Source organism: Erpetoichthys calabaricus, chromosome 2 (genome assembly GCF_900747795.2).
Source record: "Erpetoichthys calabaricus chromosome 2, fErpCal1.3, whole genome shotgun sequence".
In the NCBI taxonomy this organism is placed as follows: domain Eukaryota; kingdom Metazoa; phylum Chordata; class Cladistia; order Polypteriformes; family Polypteridae; genus Erpetoichthys; species Erpetoichthys calabaricus.
The window spans coordinates 145612554-145636191 of record NC_041395.2 but is presented as its reverse complement, the minus strand read 5'-3'; the positions used below and the strand labels follow the sequence as shown (position 1 = coordinate 145636191).

At 35.9% G+C, this 23638-nt stretch overlaps 1 protein-coding gene across 1 annotated transcript in view; it reads right to left on the bottom strand.

Annotated features, from left to right (window-relative positions):
- Positions 1–211: 211 nt before the first annotated feature.
- The window catches only part of LOC114645437 (spermatogenesis-associated protein 16-like), a 92744-nt gene continuing 69317 nt past the window's right edge, over positions 212–23638 (bottom strand). The window contains exons 5-8 of the mRNA XM_028793292.2: positions 20824–20971; positions 15229–15375; positions 14226–14338; positions 212–385 (exon numbers count right to left, since the gene is read on the bottom strand). Coding sequence (XP_028649125.2) covers positions 212–385; positions 14226–14338; positions 15229–15375; positions 20824–20971 — 582 coding nt within the window. The remainder of the gene's footprint in view (positions 386–14225; positions 14339–15228; positions 15376–20823; positions 20972–23638) is intronic.

Below are 23638 nucleotides of genomic sequence, written 5' to 3'. Positions count from 1 at the left end.
AATGCAACTGATGAAGAAATATTACGAGACAATCTAATAGCAGTCTATTCCTTCAGATTATCATTTTTTGAATACATCATGAACTCTTGTCAAGACTACAACAAATTTCATGTAAGTGGCCTTCTCATGGTCCAAAAATATTTTTCTGAAGGTACATTTATACATCTCTTTTGCAATACACCTTAAAAACAAAGAAGAGTGCAAACATCTTTTACTTCACCTGTTGAGCATCTTCCTGGCTGATGTCTTGTAGATAGGGAGTGCAAACAAGCTCACCTAGGACTTGATTGATCACTAGTGATTGCTCTTTTATGTCCTGAAGTTGTGAGAGATAGCTGGCATACTGAAGCTTCTCTATTATTCCAGACCCGGCACCAAATCCCACCTACATACTCACAAAAAACAAGAAACACTTTTAGTGAGCAAATGGATAACACAAATCAAAATTAAAGGAAAAAAAATTAACTAGGTGGCTTGTAAAAAAACATGCAGACGTGAACCTATTTCAGTTACATTTGTGAAATTAACAGTACACTTTCAATTAGCGTGATAAAATCAAAATGATTGAAGCAGAATTTGAAATAAGTGAGAAAAGACAAAAAAAACCCTTATAATTAAAATAAATTCAATGCATTGTATCTAGATATCATTTGTTTAATTGCCTTTGTCACCATGTGTTCATTTTTATACATACAAGTGACTTCATGCTGGGTTTATCTAACACATATTTATTTTGACACATATTTTTAGGAAGTAACTGGGCACTGCAAAAATTCTGAAGGGCTGGAAAATGGCAAATATCATCCCATTACATAAAAAGGGTGACAGTTTGGTGATGAACAATACCTTTTTCAGCATGATGGAGCACCGTGCCATAAGGCAAAAGTGATAACTAAGTGACTCGGGGAACAAAACATTGAAATTTTGAGTCCATGGCCAGGAAACTCCCCAGACCTTAATCCCATTGAGAACTTGTGGTCAATCCTCAAGAAGCAGGTAGACAAACAAAAACCCACTAATTCTGACAAACTCCAAGCACTGATTATGCAAGAATGGGCCGCCATCAGTCAGGATTTGGCCCAGAAGTTGATTGACAGCATGCCAGGGTGAATCACAGAGGTCTTGATAAAGAAGGGCCAACACTGCAAATATTGACTCTTTGCATACACTTAATGTAATTGTCAATAAAAGCCTTTGAATCTTATGAAATGCTTGTAATTTATACTTCAGTACACCATAGAAACATCTGACAAAAAGATCTAAAAACACTGAAGCAGCAAACGTTTTGAAAACCAATATTTGTGTCATTCTCAAAACCTTTGGCCATGACTGTACATTTGATTGGTACATAAACCTTCTGATCGAGTCCTTCAGCTTCCAAACCAGTAGACCCCACCACATCATAAAAAGAGAAATTTTGCTTATTGTATCATATAATGTCCATGGAAATCAGCTAAAAACATTTCTTTAGCAAAACACTTTACTGCAGTCTAATTTAATTACCAACATATATTTGCAAAAATGAATATTTTGATATGTGACATAGAATTATCTATCTATGACATAGTACATTTGAATAACTGTACATAAATTCTCACCAAAACAAAACCCGAAATTGCTCAATTTAGGAATATCTGCTGATAAAAATGAAACTTGTATTTGGAACGAGGAAATGCAAATGCTGCTACAACATTGACAGAATTATGAATTAAAACTAAAAATGGCTTGCTGTTGAGCTGATGGGTTTTGATCACATCAGAGAACTATTACTGGTTGGAAGACTGTGAAGACTTTCATTTAACTGCTCATTGGAGCGTCACAATTAATATTGCCACCAACAATCTCCTGAGGAATTTCAGAAGCAGGCTGGTCTTTTACAACATCAAGACAAATAAAAACAAAAAGAAAAATAGCTCGACAGTAAAACACTACTAAATAATTTTTCTAAGCACATGTTTGTTTCTCCTCAGTTGTTGTGGTTTGCCAGGTCTTCAAGTACTGTCAATTTTCAGTCTAAAAAATAATTTTTCAATTATTCTCGGTACATTGCAACATATTTTTATTTCTCCTCGAGCTCACTTGTGTAGTTTTTATAGCATATAGTCTCAGTGAAGTTTTATTAGACACAATGGCACATATCAAGTAGTCCTGAATTGACAATTATCATCCTCATAAGGAATTATGGTGCACAATGCCCCAGTAAAAGGATAGCTTATATCCTAGTAGGGATCAAGTGTGTTCTGTTTTAACATAAAATCCCAGAACAGCATGTGTACCATAAAAAAAATAAAGTCACATTTTGGCTACAGTCCAAGCCTATAATTTATTTCCAGAAAGCTCTTTTTATCCAAAGCAGAAGCAGTCTGTCATACCTTACTTAAATTCTGCTTTCACTGGTGCAGAGTCCTGCCTTGGACTAAATATCTTTGAACACACTGGCATCTTTTCTGATTTTGAATCATCATGAGAACTGCACTACAGATTTGCAAAGTTGTAAATTGTAACATCCTAGATTACCTTTCATTTTTGCTTGCCATGTTTCAGTCTATCAGACACTTGAACTATTTGGAAACTGATCTTCTCATTATCTTAAAAGCTTATTTTACAACACTCCTTTAATTTTGCAACTCATATGGTTTGTAATTTATTCCTGTCCTCAATTTGCATATTGCAGCAGAATCCCCTCCTTTTATTTCTCACTTACCTTTCCAATCAGCTGTTTCTGTATTTATATTATTACAGTATATAGCTTTCTCTTAAGTAAATTGATTACCATACTGCTATTGTTGTGAACATGTGCTAATCTAGTTCTGTAAACTATAATTTAATGTTTGCTTTTTAGAATATCTCCACTATTAATTTTATCTTTGGTTGAACTGCATCCTTATATGCCTGGTAAAGCAGCTAGTGGGGGGATTTTTTTGTAATGTTTATCTGTTATCTTCCCTTATGCAGAAGCCAAAAGCCAAGACAGCAGAAACAAAAGCACTGTTTTAATATTTAATATTTTCTATACTGCATTTATTGAACATTACTAACCTGAGACAATTTCTTTTTTTGTGTGTTAGAATAAAGAATATGAATCTGTTTAGCTGGGATTTTCTTTTTGCCACTGACAAATGCTAAATGATTCCTTTTATCAAAGTTGAAAATAAAATTCTATACAGCTACCTAAATTACTTGCACATGCAAAAAGAAACAGGAAATGAAAACTGAATAGCTTCTAATCAGTTGAATGAAGTCTATCCAAAGTTGTTAATGTAAGCTAATTACAAATAAAATTACACATGAATGCTACTGTAAAAAACATTCAAAGCAGAATGCAATGGAACAATCAAAGAAAATTAATGCTAAGGTTATTGAACTTCACCTATCAAGGAAAGAGTACTGAAACTACCCTAAATCTCACTAAACCAATATAAAGAAAATAGCCTCCTCCAAAAACTGCAATGATAGTGTAAGATCTACACAGATCAGGAAGGCTATCATGATGGCTGGTAATTACGGTAGATTTCTAAAATTCAGATTAGATAGATGAGGCTTTATTTCTAGTGAATAAATTAATTTTTAAATTGGCGTGTAAGTGACAAAGCTAATTTGTTAAGGCTATAGAGGTGGATCTAAATAAGAAGACTACAAAGTAGGAAGGGGGTGTGATGTAGGACAGACTGGCATTATCCATTTTGCCAGGCTGGAACACAAGTCAAGCCACCACCAGGTACTCTTCTTCTTCCCTGTTAGAGGTCGCCACAGCAGATCATCTTGTTCCATATCTTCCTGTCCTTTCTTAATGTTAGCTAAAAGAAACTCAAAGTCTCCATGATGGGTCCCCATTTCAGAATTCAGCCTCGTGCCTTATCTGGTAAGGTGATTGATCCTAGACAAAGTAACGAACCATCTGGACACCCAAGATAAAATATGGAGTCATAACTTTGAAGGACTGAACTTTTTCACCAATTGTCAGCCAAAAGGATAGGCTTATACAGTATGTACCAAACAAACCAATAGCAAGACCTCTATTCTTTACTTTAAAAACCCTTGTAAATCCAGATCTGCTATCTGCCTTAACAAGTTCAGTACACTCAACCTGGCTGTAACTTTGGCTGTCCAAAGGGCAACTGTGGTTGACTAAAAGGGTGGAAGGCTTGTCTGTATTGGAATTGGACAAGGGTGCCATTAATTAAAAGCTCCTAAGACAAAGAAAAAAAGTGTGTTGAAGATTCTTCCATGTCTGTGGAGAAAGCCTACCAGGAAAGTAATAAAACATTACTTACATAAGACCATAAGTACACCTACTTTGATTCTGAGAATGATTAATTGTAACTTAATAGATAAAAGGTAAAAGTCAGCTAATGTATTTTGATATTGATGTTTTTGTAACTGACAGGTTATAAGGTTTGTGAAGGTTAAGTTCAAGCTGTATAATACGTTTCTTCTAAAATCCAGAAAGAAAGTGCAGAACAGCCACTCGCACCCACACACATGCAGAAACTGCTGGGGGAAGGTTAACTAGTGCAGAGTAACAGTGTGTAAATGATCTCCATGGTGAAAGGAATAGAAGCTTCATAACTTGCTAAAGAACTTATCCATATTAACCACATGAATACAAAGATCAGAATTCATAAGTTATGTGCCTTTTTCTATAACACTGAAAAATAACATAGAAATGAGATAGAATTCATAAGTTATGTGTATATTTCTATTGGAGAGAAAAAGTTGACTTAGCTTTCATAATTTTATGTTGTTTGTTATTTTCTTTTGTCTATATATCTACTGCATATACACACTCACATATATCCATCTTCTATTATCATTTGTTATAAATAAATTGTATTAATTTGTTTATTTTAACTATTGTGTTTGAGTTATTTGTGAAAGTAAGTCTATCACCACACTTGGATCATAACAGAGAAACTGAAAGTGTTTAAAGTAGACTTACACTGATTTATGAACCTTGTTCATAAATTGTACAGATATTTCTGTCATCTTGGCTGAAAAGTGAACCAGAGATCCCTCACTCAACCTACATATATTTGGTGTCTTCTTAGTAGTTTTAATTAGGGCTCAGTAAGTTAACGTGTTATTATCACTTTAACACATTCATTAATTAATGCTGACAATTATTTTGAGTAGCGAAGAGAAAACAGCTTCTAAAATGGCATGTGGAGATACACCAAAGTGAATAGTCAAAGCAAAATAATCCGTGGATGACTTTTATCATATTATCGCTGAATCGGACTTTGATTTGTCGGACTTTGATTTTGATGCAAGTGATCTGGAGATGTAGATCGAAAATGACAGTGAGGTACCGGCATCAGCTGATTGGTCCCCAGCTGATCGTGGTGCTGAACACGTTCGTGTAGCTTATGCACCTATAGAAATGTTTGCCTGGGAGGACAGACACTTACGATGACAGAAAGTACAAACCATAATGTGTCTCACTGCAACTGCCACCCCCACTCACCTGTCTCACAAAGACAACCAGGCAGCCAACCCACCGTGCATTTCTGCTGGCCATCAAATCACGCACCCCTTGACCACCCAATACCCCCCCCCCTCCCCCCCCCACAGGGCAGCCACTGCTGCCGCAAACTGCAAACAGGCACTGACAGCAGGCACAACACGCAGCAACAGACTTTTTATGTTGATTTATGTGTGAAACCATTGCTTTGTGCGCTTTTCAGAAAACTGAGTTTTTTGGGAAAAATATTAGCCCTCAAAGTGTTGCTACTGAATATAGATTGTTGATGCTGTTCCCTGATAAAAGAAAATGTTTCTGCTGGTATCTGTTCAGATAAAAAAGAAAACAGATTTAGAAATGTTAACTTGCTGTTGCTTGGAAGGTGCCTGTTATAGCGTTGTGATTGTGGCTCTGAGGGTAACTTGTTTTTCTATAACAAATTAGATAAAACATTAATGACCTGGCAGCGGCAAATAGCTTTGGTTTTATATTTGATTTGATTACATTAATGTTCAAGTTGAGATTTACACGAAATGCTTAACTGCTGCTTTGTAAAGGGAATACTGCTGTTAAAAAGCACCTTATTTGTTTAAAGTGTTTGCATACCAAATACACGCAATGCACCACTTTTGAGTCCATTATTGAATTTTGCACATAACAATGTGAATGTTGTGATAATCATGCGATTAATCGCGATTAAAAATTTGAATTGCTGCCCAGCACTAGTTTTAGTTGATGACCAGCATTGCTGAAGGCGAGACATAACTTATTAAAACAGTGCTTAATACCTCTTTCCTACAGTGACACTGATCTAATCAAGGAAAGTGGTTTAAATAAACTGGTGAAGTACTGTAATATGACAGATGAAGGACAGAGCCAGACTGCTAAAACAATGCACCTTACTTAAGGGTGGAGATCTCCAAAAGAGTCAAGCTGCGTATTACACAGTTACTATAAACAGCAAATCAATAGGGGTTGTTTGGAATGCTATTATATTATTACTAGCTGGTGATGGGTGTAATAGAATAAGATGCAGAGGACAGAAAGATATGGAAAAAGATGATCCGCTGTGGCAACCCCTAACAGGAGCAGCCGAAAGAAGAAGAATGTTATGGTTTGCTGGTTAATTCAGGGTTTGTTGACTGTTTCTTTTTATTTTTTTAGTATTCTATTTCGTATTTTGTCATTTTTTCTTTAAATTCAGAGACAAGGGAATGGTGATGTTTGCGGGGCTTCCTAATTATGTAAGTGTGCAGCTATTATGGCAGTGACCTATAACCTTACTTAAAGCATAGGAGGTCATTATTAAATGATTATTAAACGAAGCTTTATGTCTGGGTCCTCTTCTTTTTAGGATCATCAAAGAATTTATTGCTAGTAAAGTGTTTACTTTTGAGACGTCTTTCTTTATCCTGGTAGGGTTTGAATGAAGCCGATCTTGGAGTTCCTGTTTTATTTCGAGTTGTTTGAGTTTGCTCTTACCCTATATTTGGTTGTTCCTTATTTTTGTAACTTGAGTAATTTCTTTTTAGCCTCTGTTGGTTGTGTATTGCTTCAGAAAATGTAGTTAAACTTAAGTTTCAAATGTTTTTCAGCCTTTAAGCAGTAAAAAGCCATAACAGCTTCATGCACCGAGCTGGTGCCTTAATTAAAGATGCCACAATAATGAGTTTTGTAATTTTATATAGCTGTCATTCATTGAATTTTGAAGACAAAGCATCTGCCTTAATTTGTTAGTCAAATTAAAATAAGATTATAAAATTACATTTAGTAAAACAAATCAAAGCTCACTTGACCACTCTGGTATTTATATATTTACTGACTGCAGACAAATGTCCACAAAAATCTACAAATTGATGTGTGTACTTTCTGACATTCCTTTAAGGTTAACAATCTGTTCCACAACATGATTTTTTTTTTCATTTCGACACATTCTAGATGAAAACATAATAGGAACACAATGTTTTATATGGACCTGGATGAATGGTTGGATTATAAATTAACAGGGTACAGCCCCTACGTCTGCATCAGAAGAATCAAAAGTAGAGTCAACTAGGGATTCAGAAACGAAATGCAGGATACCTTTATGGGCATGTGTTGAAAATGAGTAGCAGTGAGGTGATAAAACAGCTACCTAACTGGCCTGCACAGATATTGGTAGTGCCATTATTACAGCCAGGTGTTTCACTAACCATCCTTGTAGTCAAAACCACCATCTGCCTTATTCTTCTTCCATCTTGGTTTTTACAATGAACCTTTCAAAGGACCCTTTAGGTGTCTGTCCTGAGTTTCTATAGTAAACCGGGAGATATAAGGAAAAGGCAAAACAAAAGAAAATAAAAATAAACAAAGCCACTGAAACCCACACTATAGGCAAAAATCAAGGTCAATAAACAGGCAATAAATTGAAAACCAGACAAGAAAAGTAATCACATGTGAAGTCAAAATATAAAGTAAGGTTTTATCCATAGTTCAGATAAGTCTCAGTACAAAAGGCTGACTTATTATCCCGCCTGCTGATTAGTTCAAGATCAAGGCCATGGAGACCACACCCCTAGAAACTCGGGACATGACCCTGACAACTGTACACAAAATGGCTTCCAAAACAAGAAAAGGCTATACAATTTCAAATATCAACCTAAACCATGACATAACCCCTTGCCAAAGACAAGTCTTCTGGATGTGTCCATCCAGTTTCCAGGGAAATGATTATGAAACCAAGCTAGAGGGCAAGAGGCATGAAGGACATTAAACTTGACCGAGGAAAAATCCTCCAGACCATACCCCTTCCAATGCACTAGATATTCCACTGTTGAATCTCATTTTCTAGAATCCACAATATATTGTACATCATACTCCTCAGTAACATCTATAGAAATAGCTGATGGTGGTGAATCAGAGTGTAATATGGACTGTCATATACTGGTCTTAATCTAGAAATATGAGCAGTGGCTATTAAAATACGCTGGCAGACATAAACTATAAGATTCTGGACCCACCCAGTGTATAATCACATATGGGCCAATAAACTTAGGGGCTAATTTTCAAGACAATACTTTAACCTGAATATCTCTGGTTGCAAGCCACACTCTTTGTCCTACTTTCAAAATCTGTGACTTTTTGCACTTCTTGTCTTGTTAGCCTTGCTTTCCTTAGATTCCTGCGAACAACATCCCATTTGGTATGAAGGGTATCAAAATAAACCTTAACACATGGAACGGTACATGGAGAGGACAGTGATTCAAACAACCAGAGACTGTATCCATACTGGCATTCAAACCAAGACATCTTTAAAGATGACCGAAGCAGGGCATTTCTTGAAAATTCTTCTATGGGCAACATATCAGCCCAACCTTGTTTAGGATTTACTGTACAACATAAATATTTTTTCTAGGTCTTGGTTTATTCTTTCGGTTTGCCCATTGGTTTCCGGATGATATCCAGATATTAAATGTATCCTGCACCTAAATCTTTCACAAAATGCTTTCCAAAACATTGAAATAAACCGTGGACCCCTGTCTGACACAACAGAAGATCAGAATCCACAAAGGCACAGAACGCGTTGTAAAAAGACATCTGCCAGTAATTTGGATGATGGTAGCCCCTTTAGAGGAACAAAGTGAGCGCTTTTAGAAAATCTAACTAATATAACCAGAATAGTGGTATAGCCCTTAGAGGGAGGCAGATCTGTGACAAACTCAAGGGAAATGTGGTCCCAGGGACATGATGGCACAGGAAGAGCCTGCACCAAATCCAGTGGAAGTCCAGTGGTTTTCTTAGATTGACAACAAAGTTTCTAAAGCAGTTACATATTCTTTTACAGGGTCATGTATACAAGAAAAGGCACATTTCTATTTTTTCTGTCTAGGTGATACATTAATTTGCAAAACTGACAAATCTCTGGACTTGCTTAACACTGTCAAGTGATTTCTAATTCAGGATGGCGTTTGATCTTAGTATTATCCATAGCTTAACCGGTCCATGAAATTTCATACAAATTCTCTTTCTGGTGAAACTCACAAATCTTTATTTTAATGAATAGGATATTTTCGTGAATTTTCACGAAGGCAATGCTTCACACTCGCAGTTAAATCCTTAGAAAAAAATCAAAATATCGTCTATGCATACTAATACACACTTCCCAAATAAATTTATAAAAATATTATTAACAAAGGACTGGAAAACGGCCAAAGCGTTAACTAATCCATATTCCATTATTCTGTATTCGTAATGTCTAGTCGAAGCATTAGAGACAGTTTTCCATTTGTCCCCCTCTCAAATTCGAATAAGATTATATACACTTCTTAAATCCAATTTCGAAAAAACTGTGGAGCCAGTAACTTGATTCAGAATTGAGGATATAAGTGGTAAAGGTTAATTTCTTTTGAGGGTAATTCTATTTAGCTCTCTACAATTGATGCAAGGTCAAAGACCCTCGTCTTTTTCTCAACAAAAAAAAAAACAGCCCCTATCGGACTACTGGATGGGCTAATAAAACCATTTTGCAAGTTTTCTATGATATATTATTTCATAGCCTCCTGTTCAGGTCATGGCAAGGCATAAACTTTCCCTTTAGGCAATGAAGGCCCTGCCATTAAGTCAATAGTGCAATCACAGTCCTGGTGTGGCGTTAACACTAGGGCTTGTTGCTTCTTAAGCACATTAGCATATTCAGAATATTCAGAGGGCAGGACTGATATTGTATTACAAATGAATACCTTAGGTACTGTTCTTAAACAATTCTTAACATAGTACGAGCTCCATTGTATGATATCTTTGGACTCCCAGTTAAGAACAGGATTGTGCTTGTGTAACCAGGGGTATCGTAGGATTATTTGAGGCAAAGGAACTGAAAAACAAAATAGGACAATGTTTCTTTGTGAAAAATTCCAATCTTGTCTGAGAGCAAGGATGTAACATAATTTAAACACCCACAGCCAATGGGCTGACCATCCACTGAAAGGACTTGAGGTTTACACTGAAGATGTACAGGAGTAATATGTGCTGTAAATACTCAAATCATGGAGGAGCTAATAAAATTTCCAACTGTCCCTGAATCAATCAGAGCATCTATGACAGTATTATTAACCACACAAGGAATTACAAAAAGTCTTTTGTACTGGGTTTGACTACATGTTCCCACCCTACCAACCCCAGCATAGAGTTTTTCCTTTAATCAGGGCTGAAACTCACTAATGCCCATTGCTGTTTTGGCCAATTCTATATGCTCTGGAGCTGTCTTGGACTCACTTAGCCTAAAGGTTTGCCCTTTGTCCCATTTTCGTTTTAAATTTCTTAATGATAGATGTGTGCACACGTTTTGGGCTACCTGTTTTTAATATTATGGCTGGCTAACTCATCCATTATTTCAGAGCCTAATCCTCATCTAAACACCAGAATTAATGCCATGTCATTCCAATAAGCCTCTGTAGCTGTCTCAAACTCAACTATATATTTATTTTTGGGTTTTGAACCCTGACTACAAGCTAATAATGGATAGGTATATCGAACATTTTCTGCAATTCCTGAATAAACAAAGATGATGAAAAGCAGCACTGGATGTTAATGTTGTACATTACGGAAACCCACAGAGTTTTTTTTTTTTAATGTGGAAATATTATAAACAATATGTGTGTCTGATCATCTGGATACGTTCTACATTGGACTTCAAAAACCATTCAACAGCTACTTAGGAAATTCTGACACTCAAGAGGGTCTCCCGAAAAATGAATTGGATGCGGAATATGCTGGCTGCAACTTGGAGTAGGAGCCAGATTTGCCCAGGTATTAACCGTGAGCGTTAACTGATTCACTGTCCCTGCCAGGTGTTCCACAGAAGCCCGAACTCCTCCTACTTGTTCCTTTAGAATTTTTATTTCCTCCTGCATATCATTCATGTCTCTGAAAATATGGCGCATCTTGAGATCACTCTTTTGGATACAATCTTTTCTACTGACTCTGTAAACAAAACGGATAACCTAGTTTCTAGAGTAAACAGGAAGATATGAGACAAAAGCAAAAGAAAAAAAAGAAAAAGAAACAAAGTGACCGAAACCCAGATAAGAGGCAAAAATCAAGGTCGATAAGCAAGCAACAAGTTGAAAACCAGGCAAGACAAGAAATCACATGAAAGTCAGAATATAAAGTAAGGTTTTATCCCATTTGGTGATTAGTTTAAGGTAACAGACTAAGCCCCCTAGAAACGCAGGACGTAATCCTGACAAAAGTATATAAAATGGCTTCCAAAACAAGAAAAGGCTTTAAAATCTCAAATATCAACCTAAATCATGACAGTGTCACATTTGCATCCTCCCTCTTCTGCTTCTGTAGTAATTTCTCCATAACTCTGCTTGTGTTCACCAATTTTCGACTGGCTAACTTTTTATCCCAGCTGATTCAATTACACTGGATGTTACTTTGCAGTAGATACCATAGTAAGTGCAGGATGGAAATCCCTCTAGTTCTGAATAATTCATCTGCTCCCCCCACTAATTTTTGATTCCAGTGTGAGTAAATATTTAAGTTTTGTATGTCACTTTATTAAAATACTCAAAACATGTACTGTGTATATTTATATTTTTGTGTGTACATAAAAGGGGACTATGGATCGCAGGGGCCAATTAAAAGTTACCTCTAATGCCAATAGCATCTATGCTCAAAGTCAATCTTTGCTGTGGAAATGCATGAAATGCTTTTTGAAAATCTAAGTAAACCATTTTGCATTCTTTCCTTTTGTGTCCTTTGATTTGATGCATGTGTAAATCATATTAAGTGTTTAATATAAGTCTATCAGAAAATTTTCAATAAACAACAGATATCAAGTGTTCAATGAAAAAAGAAAAGCTGTGTGTGAGAACAATTGTGAGAAGATTTACAAACAGAGGCTTCATAGAATAGCAGCAAAAAAAGTGTTGGAAAATCCATGGGTATGTGTAAGAATGGAAAAAGAAAATGCAAACAAAGATCATAGGGCCTCATATGACAAAAACTGACCATTTATCAATTAACACTACCCTCTCTTCTGAGCACATTCCTCTCATGAAGCGTAAAACATAGAATTGACTCTGTTTCTCACAGCCTAAAAACTTGTGAGTACAGAATTATACAGCAAAATTCTGGTTTATAACCTGTTATAGACATTGAAGAGTTGTCTTTCAGTAGGGCAAAGGTCCTAAATATACAGCTGAGGCCAGACAGTGTTGCCCAATTAAAGCAAGTTTACCAACAGTCCTCAGCCATTTAGATGTAGCCTTAACTATTCTGCAAAGAGGAATGGGCCAAAATTCTACTACAAGGGTATAAAGCAAGTAGATTTATATAGTAAAATGTTTGTTGGCTGTGCTGACCATGAGATACTGAGTCATGGGAAGGATAGGGAGTTATAAGATTAGGATAGAGATGCTTAATGAATTAATTGCTTTCTGTTTTGTAATTAATTTTCAAGGATCTATAGAATTTGGATTTACTTGGATCGTTATGGAAAACTCCATAATATTGATGTTAATAAAAATTCAATTAACTATATTTTCTAAGATGAGAAAGTGAAAATGTCCAAGGGAGGTGAATACCTCTTCTAAGCATTGTACACTGTGTAACCAAAGTTCATCTTCTGATTCTGACAGTATTTTTTTTGTTGTTTAAACCTGGGTACCTGCTCTTTCCTTCTTTTTAAAATTCACCTAGCATCATCTCAGTGACCCTATTGATACCTTTAATGTTTGGTACAAATAAGCAACTTCACATCCTTACCTTGTGTTTTTTGTAACCACCTGCACTCACTTTTTATATTTTCTGCCACCTGAGATGTGATGCAAAGCTGAGCTCTGCTGAGATATTGATTCATACTTTCACCACTGCATGTGTTGATTACTACTGTTCTCTTTGTTGGCTTCCTGGATGCTTCACTGAACAGGCCAGAGCTAATACAAAATACTAGTGGCAGAATTCTTGCAAGCACAACAGTATCTCTCCATTTCTCAAATCGCTGCATTAGTTATTGGGTAAACCACAGCACTGTTGAACATATCCTTTATGTTTTGAAAAATATTAAGCAAAAAAACATTTCAATATTTTACAGAACCGCTGCTCCTGCATTATACATAAGTACAGTATAAGCTGCTGGTTGCTTCATCCTAGTATTCCTGGGAGGTGACTGGAGATGAGGGTTGGAGATGACATTTGGGGAGGGAGAGATTTTAGTTAAATCCAAAATAATTAGGCTTTTTTTATTACCCTAACTTATAAGGCACACAATTCCGGACAGGTGTTAAGCTAATGGAGAGAAGACCCCAAGCTTACTGCCACAAGAAAACCAGACTCCACTACAAGACACAGTTCCTCTTCACATACTGTGAGTGTTAGTTCCAGTAGACATGAATGCTAGAGTATGAATGCTAGAATCTAGAGTAGTTTGAATGGAGTGATGCTGTAGGGAAACTTAGTTATGCACTCATGGAGGCCTAGTAAAGAGAAGGTGACCCTGCATTTAGGGCTACAGGGACTTAGACGGTCATGTGCAGGTGTGTTACTAGGCAGAGTGTGTGCTTAATATGATCCATCCTCTATAAAATACCCAGAATCACAGATGACGCAAAGGTGAACGTGAAATGCAGTAAGATAGAACTAGTTTGACATTGAAGATGAAAAACTACTTTTTAATTATTGAGGAATCATATTTAGTACACAAGAATGGCTTACCTATTAGCTAAAGTGCTCTTTTACTAAAGAAAACTTTCTAATCATTTGAGAAGATTCAGATACTCACAGTTAACTTGGTGCACTTAATGAAATCTAGTACAGGAAGAATCTTCTTTCTCAAAGTTTCCATTGCGTTTTCTGCTTCCTTCAATGTTATTGGACTAAATGGGGATCCTTTACCTAAAAAAATACAAAATCACTTGTTATAATCTTGTAATTTAATTGACTTCAAGGGCAGACCAAGAAACATTGGGTTTGGGAGTGGGGATACCATAACACTTCTGGATGAGAATTACAAATGGTGCAACAGGAACAAATTCACAGAATGACATGGGACCAGTGAACAGGTCCCCTCCTCTAGAGATGTGGCTGGGAACAAGGTCTAGCTTGGTATTTACTTGAATGAGTTGCCGAGGGAGAAAATGTGGGTATCTACCTGCCACATGGGCCATTGGCAGATAGGGTCTACATGGAAGACAGCTTTGTAGTTGGTTCCCTCCTCACTGGTTCACAAGTGGAAACAGAAAGTAAGGTATATTTAGCTGTATATGATTAGCCTAAGATGGCATTGTAAAACTACTTGCTGTTGCTATTTTAGTTTTATCAGATGATGAAGAGTGAGTTGCAGGATGAAGAAAAACTGAATCTATGGACATTTTTGAAATGGTTATAATTGATAATTTTAGTTTATTAAAATACATTGTGAGGGTGACTTGTTAGGCAATAAAGGAGCAGATGTCTGTCTTTGCCGAACCACAACTAATCAGCAATCACCAGTGGTGGAGCCTATAATGAGTGACATTTATTTTGAGATCCTCACAGGACAGCTATAGTTGTGTTGCCAGTGCTTTTAAATGGACCACCCCAATCTGATGTAGTGGTCTGCGGGTGTTGATTTGTGTTTATGTTGCCTCGAAATGTGCCTCGATCATACATGACTGTAAGAAAAGAATTACATTCATAGTACAGTTCAGCCACCTGAATCATTATTCAAAAAGGCAGTAAGATAGCACAAGCCTTAAACTAATAATTACATAAAGCAAAATGTTTCATGATATATTACCATATACCTGCAAAAGTTGGACATTTCCTGGTTAAGAGCTTTTCTAGGAAGCACCCATCTTCATACTTTTTAAATCCAATTATAATGGCATATTGCTGTGAGAAAGCCTTTTCCCACTTTGTGGTCTGTGGCAAAAAATGACCAACGTCAGGATCTATATGATTATAAAAACAAAGTCCATCAATCAATTTTAACCTAATATGGCACTGATAGATTGAAACAGTCTCTCAGAGAGGTTTATGGAAAAATGTGCAATATTAAAAATAAAATGCAATTGAGCAGTTAATAAGAAGTACTTTAGTGAGTAGAGAGCAGCAGAGAAGTAAAGGGATTGTGTGTGGCAACAGGCAATGCAAACCGAAAAAAACATAGCAACGAAGGTTACGGATAAAGATTCAGTTTTATAGGATGGAAGATAAGTTGAGAGCCATCAGTTTTGTAGAAGAGTGAACATAACAGAATTCTAGAAAATAACTTTCATATTCATTTTGATGTTGTGGTATACTGTAATATTATTTTCAAGAAAACAGAAAAGCATATGTGTCCTGAGTAAGAGGCGTATTAAGTATGATAATTTAGGGTGCAAGTGCATGTTTTTAAATCTGAAAGGCATAAGTGGGTTCCTGACGGTGAGAAGGGCAAAAAATTATTGTTTTTTTTTACTGCAGATTTAAAGTTTGATGCTATTTAGAGTATGATTATGAAGTGCATTATTCACAAGCATAATCATATTCTACCATGCTGTTGATTTGAGAAAGTACGTCAAACCAGCATCACATTTGTTATACTTATGGTGGCTTGCTTATGCACTTCTGTGGTTCATTAGATTATCTGAATTTTGAGACAAAAGGTTTTTCAAGCACACAAAAAGTTAAAATAATATATCCATTCACCCATTTTTATCCAATTCCCTCTTAACTAATTTAGGCTTGCTGGTAGCTATTGTTTACCATGACAAAATCGTGGTGTAAAGAAAGATTGTACTGAAAATGGGCAGCATTACTGGATCAAATCAGAGTAGTCAAAGCATGTCGGTACACTATAGCAGCAAACTGCAGAACTCAAAAAATAATATGCAAACTCCAAACTAAGTGCATCCTGGACCATATTTGGATTTGCCCATGCTGTTCATGGTACAATGCAATCTGTTTTGTTTTTGTAATATTTTATAAAGGATGTTAAATTAGGCGGCACAGTGGCGCAGTGGGTAGCGCTGCTGCCTCGCAGTTGGGAGATCTGGGGACCTGGGTTCGCTTCCCGGGTCCGCCCTGCGTGGAGTTTGCATGTTCTCCCCGTGTCTGCGTGGGTTTCCTCCGGGCGCTCCGGTTTCCTCCCACAGTCCAAAGACATGCAGGTTAGGTGGATTGGCGATTCTAAATTGGCCCTAGTGTGTGCTTGGTGTGTGGGTGTGTTTGTGTGTGTCCTGCGGTGGGTTGGCGCCCTGCCCAGGATTGGTTCCCTGCCTTGTGCCCTGTGTTGGCTGGGATTGGCTCCAGCAGACCCCCGTGACCCTGTGTTCGGATTCAGCGGGTTGGAAAATGGATGGATGGATGTTAAATTATTTTTATATTAGTAATTCCTTATCAACAATTAGATACAAATTGTGATGTATGCTAAATGGGATTTGGGAAGCAAGACTTTATTGAACTGTTTCTTTTCCTACTTTGAACTTAGTCACGTAGAGATGTAATTTAGGAGTCTTGATACCTTCCTGCAGATAAAAAAGATTTGCTAATATAAGAAAACTATCTTGATACCTTCTGCAGATAAAAAAGATTTGCTAATATAAGAAAACTATCAATAGCTGTTCTGAGCTCTCACTCTCAGTGGAATGTCCTCTCCGTGTTTTACAGTTGGCTCAACGTAATAGAAAGATAGCATGGGTTATATCTACATATATTCAGATACCATCCCTGAGTTAAACTAACAAAAATACACTTCTCCCCAACTGCTAAAACAGAATTATTTTCAAGTGTTAGAATTTTTGCTAGACATTTGCATGCTATTTTGCTGTATTTAATGATAGAATTCAATTAGACTGAAACATCAAGCTTCCTTTGTGAGGTTGCTTCAGGGGTTAAGAAAAAGAAATATTCAATTTGTAGAAGACAATGGATTTTCTATAAAGATTAATAAAAAAAAGAAAAAAAAAACTGGTTAAGTCATGCGTGAACAGTATTTGTGACCCCTGCTGACTTTGGACATATGCAGCCAATACATGTAGAAAAGCTGAAATTGGAAGCATGTCAGTGCTCTATTGCACAGTTCTTCTAGGAAGCATGAGAACTCAGTAATTTATGACTAGTCATTCTAAATTGTCTTTCATCTCACTGAGAAAAAAACACTTAACTGTTTCAAGACTTGTCACAGCAGAACTGGCACAAAAGCCTTACAGTAGATATTTTTATAGATTGTGAGAGAATGAGAGTTTAACAGAGTACAAATGGTGCAGCTGGAAGTATGTACTTTAAAACAGGGCCTACTCTGGTTCCTGGAAAGAGTCTTCAGCGTGCATAAACTGCCAACAGAAGATGGTGTGCTTTGTGTCTCTAAAGAGTATCTTGGAATAAGGGAGCTTTTAGAGCTGAACACAAGGCTGAGATGGTTGGCATCCTAGGGTCCCCATTTGAAAAAGGTACACCCTGTATGTTTTTATTTAATAATCATTTATTTTTGTGCTCTTTTTCTCTGGGCACACAGAGGTACCCCATCACAATGTGCAAAGTATTTTACTAATATTTGTAACACCAAAGACTTTGCCCTTTTTCCCTCAAATTTGATTGAGTTTATTTAAACATGTAGTGCTTTAACTACCTCAACATTTTGTTATTAGTTTTTGCAGGAACAGCTTGGAATACACATTAGAATTAGAATGATGTGAACTGTGTACAATACATGCACTGTGTGCCTCATGTGTATTAGATTGGTCAGTGTTCAGCAGTACCATATTGAGAGCAGCAGGTGAGGCAAAAATGGCCATGATGAATGATAAGTGTCGAACTGCCAGAGCAATAATCTGATTATCAACAGGCAGTGGAATATGCCTTAGGAGAGACTATGCCCATGCCAGCTGCTTATTCAACAACTTATTGATGGCTGCATTACTTCTAAATGGCCAAGAAACTGGCTGCTGGAGCAGAGAGTATTTAATAGAGAATCTCTTAAATTGCAGCCACTGTCAAATTACAACTTAACAAGGCAAAAGTGTTAAAGGTACAAACTCCCAATGTATCATTTAAATTTACGGGCATACACTGAGCGGTAGGTCTATAAAATAGTAGCTCTTTTTATTGTACTTTGGATGTTTCAAATCCAAACTACTTTAAGGTAAAAGAAGAAACACATTTTCCCAAAACGTATTAAGTAAAATCCTACTGAGTTTGCAGATATTACAAGTAGTATTTCAAAAGGTTTTATTTTGATTTTATTCCCATGTTAAAACCTTATACAACAAATGAATTATTTAAAAAATCCAAAACAGTAGGTTCATACATTGCTTTTCTACAATAATACAGTATTATACATCATGAGAGAATTTTAAATTGACAAAACAAAATGAAACTTCAAAATATTTCAACCCAAGTAAAATTATTTTCTATAATAAATGAGTGAATATCTAAAACATGAGCACGGTCTTTGGCAACATTATTTCAGCTTTGACAAAGCTGCACAGTGGTTAGCCCTACTGTCTCACAGCTTCATAGTTGCAGGGTTATAACACCCACCAGCCCACTGTGCAGAATTCACATGTACCCCACACATTCCAAAGACGTGCATGTTTTGTTGCTAGTGTATCTGTGAGTGTGCCTTGCGACAGACATTTGCCTCATCCAGCACTGAATCCTGATCTTGACACTGCCAGGATGTCCCTGGAACCTTCTATGGACAGGTTTATCAGATGAATAAAAGTTTCATTTTAAATTAAAATGCAAATAGTGCTAATTTTCTAGAAACTAAATGCTTGACTACATAATGGCTTTTAGAATTCTGGGCTTTGCTGACTGCATCATCCCCTGGATTTACTTGCTCAGAGATAAAAGATCTCTGAATGAAAACATTAACTATCTACAACAATAATTAAAAATAGGAAGGAAGACATTGTCACAGAACTGTACTATAGAAAAAAAGGCAAAAACGTTTGATTAAAGAAATTTCTTAATTAAAGATGCTGCCTTAGAAAATGCCATGGTGTTATACAGCGTGTGTAGAATCATCTAATGTAGGGCGGGCGGGAGAGCAGAACGTTAAATGTTTTGACGTGTTAATTGGCTAAATTATAGATGATTTCTATCACATGAAGAGATTAACCACTCGCCACTCAGATCAGGTTGTTTAATTTAAGTTCAATTCCTTTTAAATACTTTTTACAGTAAAATACTGGATAAAGTGTACTTGAATTGAACAAAGAAACATATCCATTCACAAACTTTAAATTCAATATGCATTGAGTTATGTTTTATGGCTTCTAATGGTGATTATGTAAGTAAATGTTAATTTGTAAGAACAGCAATCATTTCAGTCCTGAAAAATACTAGAAAATGTAATCAGGATCAAGATAGTGAAAGTTGCGCAACAGTTATCTATCCACCTTTTTTATTCACATTTTTTGGTTAAAGCGATGTAGAGACCACCTACCATTCCTGACAATATAAGGTGCTAGACAACAGCCAGCCATGGAGAAAGTATTAGTCTATTATGCAAAACATTTCTACACTTGCTCATAACTAGAAAATATAAAGCTGGACAATATAAAGCAGCCAACCAATCTGTCCTGTAAATATCAGTCATGAGTAAGCTGGAGCACTCAGGGAAAACCCATAGGCAGAAGGTACAAAATCCACACAAACTGTGATTAGATATAGAAATCAAACCAGAGTCTCTGCGGATGTGTGGCCTAAACTGTTCATCAGCTTTATAACTTTGTAATAAATAGCTACTACATATATTGTTCCATCAGGAAGAAAGGTATAAAACTTAAAGAAGGATCGAGGAGGTTGAGCTTACACCTACAGTTTCATAAGGGAATCTAACATTTTTGTCCATTCAGCTGCCATTTGGTACATTTGAAGTGCAAAGAGTTGTGTCTAGAGTTTTCTCTTTGTGTTGCTCTGACTGATTATTTCAGATTTTAAGGGCAGAGTGAAGGAAACATCTAGATCATGAAAGGTGGTGTAGGAATTTACCACATGAGGAAAAGGCTACGGAGGCATGCTCATATTACACATCACCTATCAACAGTACAAAGAGACTTAACCAGAGTTGGTATGCAACTTACTTACAAAAGATGTTATGTTTCTGGTGTCTGTTATTTTGTTATATCTCTATGGTATGTTGTATTACAGCCTTACTTGAATGTTGTTATTAGGTGCTAGCAGAGATCACCTTTTTACTGCTATAGGAACACACATCAACTCAATGCCAACAGAGTTTAAAACTTGGGTTTACAGAATTGTTTCACTGAACAAGTACATTAACCTGCTAAAATGACATTCAATTTGTGGTTCTAAATATGAAGATTTCCTTTTTATTAACACAAAATCCTATTTTACAGTAAATTCAGTACTTACCTTCAAACAGAAAAATATGTTTCATATAAGCATACCTGTAAACATGTAGGAGGTATAAAAAGGATGTTGCTGTGAAAAAATCTCCTTGACTCTTTCAATCCTGTCCTTTGAGAGTTTTACAGTACATGGTGTGTACATGACAGAAAATGTTTCTGTTCTACTAATGGCTTCTTCCAGCATAGCCTTGCAATTAAAAAGAGCAGAGAATAATTCATCAAAAGATGGTTTTATTGTAAGACCCCAAATCCAATTATTCTTTTATGAAATCGGCTCAAAGATATTATTTCAGATCTTTAGTGCAATATTTCTGGCATGTCTTCTTGAAAAACACAAGCCACCATCAGTAATATATCATAAAAATAGAAATGACCCTGCAATTGCACAATGATGTACACACGGGAGACATACAATGAGATGACCGGATATTTTTTTTTAATTAATTGATTTGTTTTAACTTATAAGCAAACATTTACTAGCTGTAAGTATTCAATAACCCATTTTGGATAAAATATTTTGTGTTCAACACCCTGAATTTTAAGCCCCAGGGTTCTCAAGAATATTCAAGAGAAAAAATTAAAATATGAATTTTTTCTCATATCATTTCAATTATTACTTGCTGCAGGTAATATGTAGCAAAGCCACTATGTCTAGTCTGCTATAAAATGTCATTGTGTTGTACCCTGGCTTTGCAATGTTAGCAAGAAAACTTATTCAGTGTGTTCTTCATTGTTCAATGATCTTCCTATATCCAGATTTTTTTTTCTTTTTGTATACACCAAACAATATACAGTACATACAGCTTGCAAGAGTGTTAAATTCTTATTTCTAAATAAGAGCATTCATTTCTTATTTCTAAACACACAGCACCAAAGACCCAAAATAATAGGTTGCCAAGCATTGGGGTAGACGGTAGGATATTAGGGACTGTCAAAATTCGACTTGTTACTATTTTAGAAGAATTAAATGGATAGGACTGGCAAGTTTTGTTGGGTAATTGCCTGTTCTCGTCCAGATTGTTCTAATGATCATTTCTAAAAAGTACACACACACAAGTATAAAAATGTATAAATTGTACACATCTCTAAATTTGAAATTTACAGCATTTAGGAAATAAACTTTTATGAAAATAAATACTGTGGATAAATTCCTGTGATATGATAAAACAGATACATTTCTGCACAAAATACACCCTTTAAATTTGTTTGAAATTCAGGATTAGCTAAACAACAATTACAAATAACGAGATTCATTGCAGCCATGAAACAGCCACTGTCCTAAATTGGCTGCAGTTGGAACCATTGTGATCCATGCCTGAGCGATAGGGCATTAAGCCCATTAGGAATCCCTGTAGGAGACAGTGGTAAGTCTTATTTTCCATGAGAGATAATAAACCATTAGTGAAACAGGAAAACACAATATATCAAGACTCAAAAGTAAGTAAGGTGAAATGCAGCTTCACTGCTCAATTCTAATAAGGTCTTTTTAGCTGATGTAAAAGTAATCTACTGATCACTCCTAGTTATTTGGAGTTCCATTTAAAATAACCACCATGGATGGACCTTTTTTGACTCTAACTTTCGGAGGTTCATAAATTGCATAATTTAGGAATGGCCAAATATGAAAGGAACTGCAGGACTAAGTTGAGAAATGAGGGTGCTGAAAAAAAGACCATCTTGCTATTTAATTGGTGTAGGTGGTGGGGACAAAAATTTCCTGGAATGGTTCAACAAACCAAAACCCTGCTAGCCAGTTAGTCCAAGTTTCAGATGATTTGCTTATCTCTTCTTATAGTTACTATGATGTATATTGTTTATTTCCATAATTCAAATTACTCTATATATTAGGAAAATGAAAAAATAAATGCAAAGCTATATTCATACTTTGTATTGAATTCTGCATAAGAGTTAATACTATCTATTCTAGTACTTAGGGTATGTATGGTGGTCACAAAAAAATGGTACCCTATATTAAAATGTGTGGTGTATTACAGCAGCATGAAAAGTGTTGGACCACTTCTTATTTGTTTTCGTTAGGTCTGCGCAATGAGAATTATCTTCTTTTGTACCCCGACTTTGCATTAGCATAATTAAGACTTACTTGTTCAGAATTTTCTGTTTGATGTTTGATGACCTCCCTACATGAAAAAGGTTAATAAAATGTCATACTATGTGAATATTCTGCCCTTGCAGAATAAAATCGACACCTCTGACTATGACAAATATACATCATGTATACTCATACTACCTAAGAGATTGATTCTAACATGACCTTTTACTCATTTTAGACATAAATATGTCAAAGAGCAACCTAACGTGATATATTACTATTTATGCAGGGAAGAATACTGGATGCATTGAATATCATTAGTGATGGACAGTCTAAACCAGATATGTCCTTTAGTTTACTACTTAATATTACTGAGAAAATAATTGCTAAGGAAAAACCACAACAGTCCAAATGAGGACAATGATGACCTCTAACCGTGTGTCTGAGCAGATCTATATACGTTTACCCCATCTTTACTGTGTAATAATGTTGAAATAAGTCAAAGAATATCTACATCTTTTAAAGATTTTATAGAACATTTTTTATTGGCAAATCAAAAACTAATTAAGTTATCAAAAGTTCCCACATAGTGCACAAAACTACTACAGTATATCAGATAGATACATACTGTATTTGAAGCAGCAATCAAATCTGATGATCGCTCCATAATACTGTTGGTCATCTACTAAGTGTAACAGCAAAAACGAAAATAAACAAATAAATTTAGATTCTATTCAGATGGTATGCCAGAAATTAGAAATCATATATTATCACCTTTGTAAGTGAAGGAGCCATTTAGTTTAT